Source organism: Neodiprion lecontei, chromosome 1 (assembly GCF_021901455.1).
Source record: "Neodiprion lecontei isolate iyNeoLeco1 chromosome 1, iyNeoLeco1.1, whole genome shotgun sequence".
Lineage (NCBI taxonomy): Eukaryota > Metazoa > Arthropoda > Insecta > Hymenoptera > Diprionidae > Neodiprion > Neodiprion lecontei.
Window position 1 is genome coordinate 32,785,600 of NC_060260.1, and position 6,034 is coordinate 32,791,633.

General features: G+C 32.9%; 1 protein-coding gene across 3 annotated transcripts in view; it reads left to right on the top strand.

Moving 5' to 3' along the window:
- The window catches only part of LOC107221972 (homeobox protein TGIF2), an 82,277-nt gene extending 76,312 nt beyond the window's left edge, over positions 1-5,965 (top strand). For all 3 annotated transcript variants that reach the window (XM_046745654.1, XM_015661162.2, XM_015661161.2), the window contains one exon: positions 100-5,965. In XM_046745654.1, coding sequence (XP_046601610.1) covers positions 100-346 — 247 coding nt within the window. In that variant the 3' untranslated portion in view covers positions 347-5,965. The remainder of the gene's footprint in view (positions 1-99) is intronic.
- Positions 5,966-6,034: the final 69 nt, after the last annotated feature.

Sequence of the window (6,034 nt, forward strand, 5' to 3'; positions counted from 1 at the left end):
GTTCACAAACATTTTAAACATTAGTAACAAGGAGTTTGAAAGACTTGTTGAATAAAGCCACCAGGACTAATGGCGTCTGACCAACAACCTTAATTTTAGGGATGACCACGTCACTACTGTAAGTGAGGCTGCATATTGGAGTGCTCCCAGACAGCATTTGACAACAACGCCAGACGTGCAGCATGAAACAGAAGTATACAGTACGCACAGCCCGCACAATGACGAAACTCCACCTCCGACACCCCCTGAAGAGGATAAGGACAAGTTCAAGTGCCTGTATTTGTTAGTGGAGGCGGCTGTCGCTGTGCAGCAGCAGGAAAAGGAGCGTGAAGGGACTGTAGTTTAACGTCATTTACTGGGTGCACTATTGCGTTACAGGGACATAATATGGCGCACGTCGGAGTGAGAGTCACAGAGTGATGTTTTTTTTTAATACCTCGAGATTCAGTGCGCCATTTAGTGATTGAAACTGAAAAATAGCAAACAAGAGGTAAACTAAAACGCGTTTAGGCTGTTCATACGGTTACTTATGGACGTATAGGGAAACAACACGGACATGTTTTACACGATTGACTTATGATTGCCTCAAAAATACTGTTATATCTTCGAAGAAGTCAAACCCTGAAGACTTATGCCGAAGGATACAACGTTTGCGGCTTGGTTTGCAAATGAATTAAAACAATATCACACCTATCGTGTGGTTCAGAAATATCAATGAAGCAATTATTATTGATAAAAACTAGTGAACTCAGACAGGTTGATTTTTTCCTGATATTTTTATCGTGCAATTACAAACAATGGAGACCTGCCAGAAAAAATTTTCAAACTATCTACCGGAAGGCATTTATTCGTGCTGCTCGTTAATGAAGCTTTTGAACAAATGCTTTGAAATAAAACAATTAGAAAAAGGTAGCTATTTATGTAATTGTAATACAACACAGTAAGCCGCACATAGAGTACGTGACAAATTAACTGAATTATTCAGTGGAAAAATGGTGAAGCAATGACTTTTCGGTGTGCGGAAGGTATATCATGATGTTGCTAAGCTCTGGTAATGCAGTTTCAAAACATTTGTTGTTTATACGCGAGGTGTGCATAAAAAATTTTAAAGAATGAATATTTTCTCTGCGCGCATATCAATTGGAACAAATTTTGGGATTAACAAAAAAGTAGGTCTGACACTAAAGACTCGTGTCTTTGTACGTTGTTGAAAATACTTTATTTTCTTACACTACATACATATACAAGTAAATGTTGACACGAATTTTTTTTTTTTTTATTTTGTTAGTGTCGTTGTTTCCCTTACTCATGCTTTTTCTTCCAAATATTATCTTCTGGGCCGTACCATCGATGCAATTAGATGCGTAAAAACGGCGCTTGGAAATATCTTTGGAAGTTGCATTTATAACCGCCAATTTCGAATGGCTGTTGACGAGAACGAAGAGATCGTTAAAAAACGAAAAAAAAAAACAGTATGTTTTTAGAGGTAAAGCTAAAACAAGTCTCACTTTTGGGTTCTTAAAAAAAAAAAATTATTTGATTTAGATCTTCTTCAGGGGAACGATAATTTCATTGATATGTTGTATTATGTTTCTCGCGGCGTTGATTGTGTTTCGTAAATTGTCATTTGAACATTTATATTGTATGTTTTGAAATAATGCATATACACGCACGATGTATAATGTATTCATTATATAACTCAAACTATCTGTTCACATCGGCAAAATGTGCATTGAAAGCGAAATACATGTAATGGAATTACTTAGCAATAACAATATATATTTGGACATTTGATATTCTTTATGAATACGCGCGAAAATGGTGGCAATGTGAATTGATAAATTTATAAACGTATGAAATTTTTTCCTAATGCAGAAAGTGATTCCTAAATGTAACGAGGAAGATATGTATACCGCAGTTATTTAGTTTATAATTACGAGGATGTTGAGTGATTTTACTGACCACACGAGGTTATTGGTTATTTACCTAATAAAACTGATTGCTGAGTGATGACGTTTTCTTTAAACAGTCTTTCCTGGTCAAGTATGGGTATGATTTTCTATTTCATCTTCGTTTAACGATATGTATAATTATGACATATCGTCGGTTGTTCATTGTTCGTTTAAAGAAAGAAACCGATTGATTAATCAGTTTTTTTTTTTTTTTTATTATTCCTAACGGATTTGTGTTCGATTTTTCTCTTTTTTTTCTTCCTTTTATTTTATCCGATCCGTTCACTTCCACCACCCTATTACTAATGAATTCATATCAATTATTATTGTACCCGTTATTAACTGATGCTCAAGATAGCTTCTTCTTTGACATGTTTATTTAAAGAATTATGGATTTGCAGTTGAACAATTTTGATTGAATATCGTATCCAGGTTCGTTTTTGTTAGAAGATGAAACGCATAAATTGATAGGTTTCAATTTCAAAAGAGTAAAAGTATCGTTTGAATATATTAGACATTCTATTATTTATTATTTTACACGTGCTGGTAGCAGCTTTGGTTAGTAGTGAAATTGATATGATTTTTCCTGTCGAACTTTGCATAGTCAAGTTCGAAGAAACACATATTCAGTACTTTGGCAGCGCTTAAGTGTTTCAAACGACGATAACGACTAATTGACTTGTAGTTCTGAATCCAAAGATACTCAAATTTAGTTTACAAAAAAATATGAATATGAAACAACCTCGGCCTGTGGCGTTTTAAATTCTGTCAACCACAATGCGAACCTACTTTGTCTTGGTATTGATTCGTTCATTGTTACGAGAATATTTTTAAAAAACAAAATATTAGAAAATGGATTTAAAAAAATTGAAAAACTACGAAAGGAAAAAACTGTTATACGTTATATAAAAAGGTTTTATATCGCGAAAAATTGGTACAAACACCAAAGACTTACTTAATTAAATACTATAATTATTAATGATCATGCAGATATCGATCAGATTTCGATGATAGGAATGTGTGAGCCAGCGTTTCTCCTTTTCCTTTCTTTCTTTTCTCTTGTTTCTTTTTTCTTCTTAATATAATACGTGTTGTAGTTGAGTAGCGATCATTTGTTAGATGAGCTCCAATGAAACTGAAACAAGAAAAGTTGTTGTATGTACAAATTACTATGCAAATTTATTTTAGTATATAACGATTGTTAAGATTAAACCGTAGATATAGCTTAGTAATCTATATACCCTAGATTTCACTATTACGAAGAAAAATACAAGAGCTCCGCGTCGAATCCTTTCACAGGCTGTGTTGTAAATATAGCCACAGATCAATTACACACTGAACTTTAACAGGGGTAATCATTTTCAGAAAGTTCAACTCTTAGTTCATCAGGGTTTAACATTATTTTTATCACCACTCAATTTTTATTAAGTTAAGACATGAATAAGTTTATTATAATTTTATTTGCCATGTGCAAAAACTTCCTCAATCTAGAAAGAATAACAATTATTTTTTTTCGTCTTTCTCCGAACGTTTGCGTTTTTTCTTCAATATCTCTTTTCGTATTACCTATGTACTGTAAACCAAATGATAAATGTAACTTTTTTTTCTTCCTTCATATTTTTTTCATGGTCTGTATTACCTATTTCGTGATTTTGTGCATGGTGTTGGGAAAACCTGGTAACTTTGGCGTGAATGATACTGATCTGTGGTTATATGCAGGCACACGTATACTCGCATATATACATGCATATAGATTTAAGTGCTCATCTCTGATCCCATTGAAAAAAAAAAAATGAAACAAATATTATCCCCGTTGTCACAAAAGGTAGTGCTCATTTATTATTAACTAATCTTATAAGCAACCCTAGTTTCGCTGAATATTTCTTTTTTCGCGAAAGCAAAAAGAAATTGAATATTTTTCATAACACGAAAGTCCGATGCGGTTCGTTGCTGGTATATGGTTGTTGATTATTGGCGAGAATTTAAAATTAAATAATATTGTTATCTATTAATAATTGTAGAAAAGAATCGAGATACGTTTATATACAAAAAATATAAGAAAAACGAAAACAATAAAAATGAAAAAAAAGAAAAACCTGTGGTTCTAGGTAGAAAACAAGAAGGAACGCTATTTTTTTTTCTAACCAGTGCGCACTGCCATAGTGTCCGAAGTGTCTTAAAAGCGTTTACACTTATATTCTGTCCAATTCATATGCATCGTAGAGCATTTTCATTGTATTTGCGATTTTGCTGAAGCTGATATGGATAGATTATAGTGATAAACGAATTTCACATAAGATACGTATATCAGTAAAACAAAATTTTGAAAGAAATGTAATACTATTAAACTGGGAGTGCGATTGTCTCTTACTTTTTATACAGCTACGTTTTATTATCGTAGGCAAGCCAACTTGAATTTTTTTTCCGAAAGAAATGTCGAATACTGTAAAACTAAAACTTAACTGAGAAGGTATCCCGCACTAGAGTTCCTAGACCCTAGACAGTTATACATATAGACGACCTCACCAACTAATGAACTAGTTTAATTTTAATTATTGTAATATTCAACTTAACAATTGTTACGATAAATAAGTACGTTGATAATAGGTAAGCACACACAAGGGTGCCTTCTTTCAGAGGTCCTTCCTCAAAGGACTTCTTGGCATAACTATAGCCAGCTCTATAATCGGGTGTTTTTATCTGTAAATGTCGGGCGATTTTCCGTAGTTCGAATTGCTGTTTTATACGATGACGTGCGTGAAGGGAAAATCGTTTGCTATTATTATATCATTCGATTGTATTGTTGGTTGTCTGTTCATAACGTTGAACCCCTAAAGCTTAAGTATTATTTTATAAGCCAAACTGAGAAAAAACAAAACAATGCTCTTCCCAAATGCATCAACTTATCAATGCAACTTGACACATTTTTTGTACGAGATGAAAATTTTTGTAATAAAAAAACGACTATTAAAATCCAATAAAAATATAAGTATAATCGTAAATGATGAATAATTTTAATAGATAATATAGGGAAGGGCATCACACTGTGTAACAGATTCATGCCTGGAGTCGTCTTGCTACAGGCATTATATGTACACCCAACCAAATATAGCGCTGTACGAAATTGGGGGAAAAACGTATTTAGATCTATATCACCTTGAGCATAACAAAAGAAAAAAAAGAAACGAAAAAACTATACATATATTAAAGCAGTAAACACAGATACGCTCAACTATTGATAATTTATTACATAGTTACGGAATAGAAGAAAAGGAGGTTCAACTATTGAAAATAAATATATCGTTAGACAATAATGAAAAACGTTAATTACCTAATGATTAAGTAATTTTAAGTTGAATTGCGTATGTATGTACAGGTGCCATAACAGGACATACGATCGTATCGTTAATTACAATTAAATGCAAGTAATCATATTTAATATGTTATTTACTCATTTTCTCAATGAGTACACACTTGTTTGTCTCAATTTGTAAGCGATTTGTTGTAATGTCTTATGCTATCCTAATGCAATTGCGATAACTTTTAAGCGACATTGCCGGTATTGTCGAGGTTCGACGCCTTGTGTATTTGGAGTGATATACTGTGGGAGTCAATAATTCTCTTTTTATTTTAATTGAAAAATTGTAAGCAGGACACGCGTCAATTTCACCGCGAAGTTCGGGATTCTATCGTTTTGTTTCTTTCATTTTAATTATAACACATGGTGAAAATTCAAACGTACTAATATGTTTGTTCGTTTGTATTTAACAGAAAAATATTCATCAATGTTATACTCGCTTATATTCATGCTTACGTTTAGTTTTTGCGAAAAGAATCGATTAGATTCCTGTGATACTTTATCATACATTTATTGCTCCACTTTATGGCGACAGCCGGATGTTTTTGCAATTGTATTACGGTGCAGGTCTTTAACGTAATTTAGGCTTAGTCGTATTATAGTAAGCTATTATCCGATTCGCAGACCTACAATAAAGCATGTTGTGAATTTTAAACATTTATTTTCTGTTCATGAATTACTTCACTCTCGAGAATAATGCGAGCTATTCCGGTGCCACAAGAAG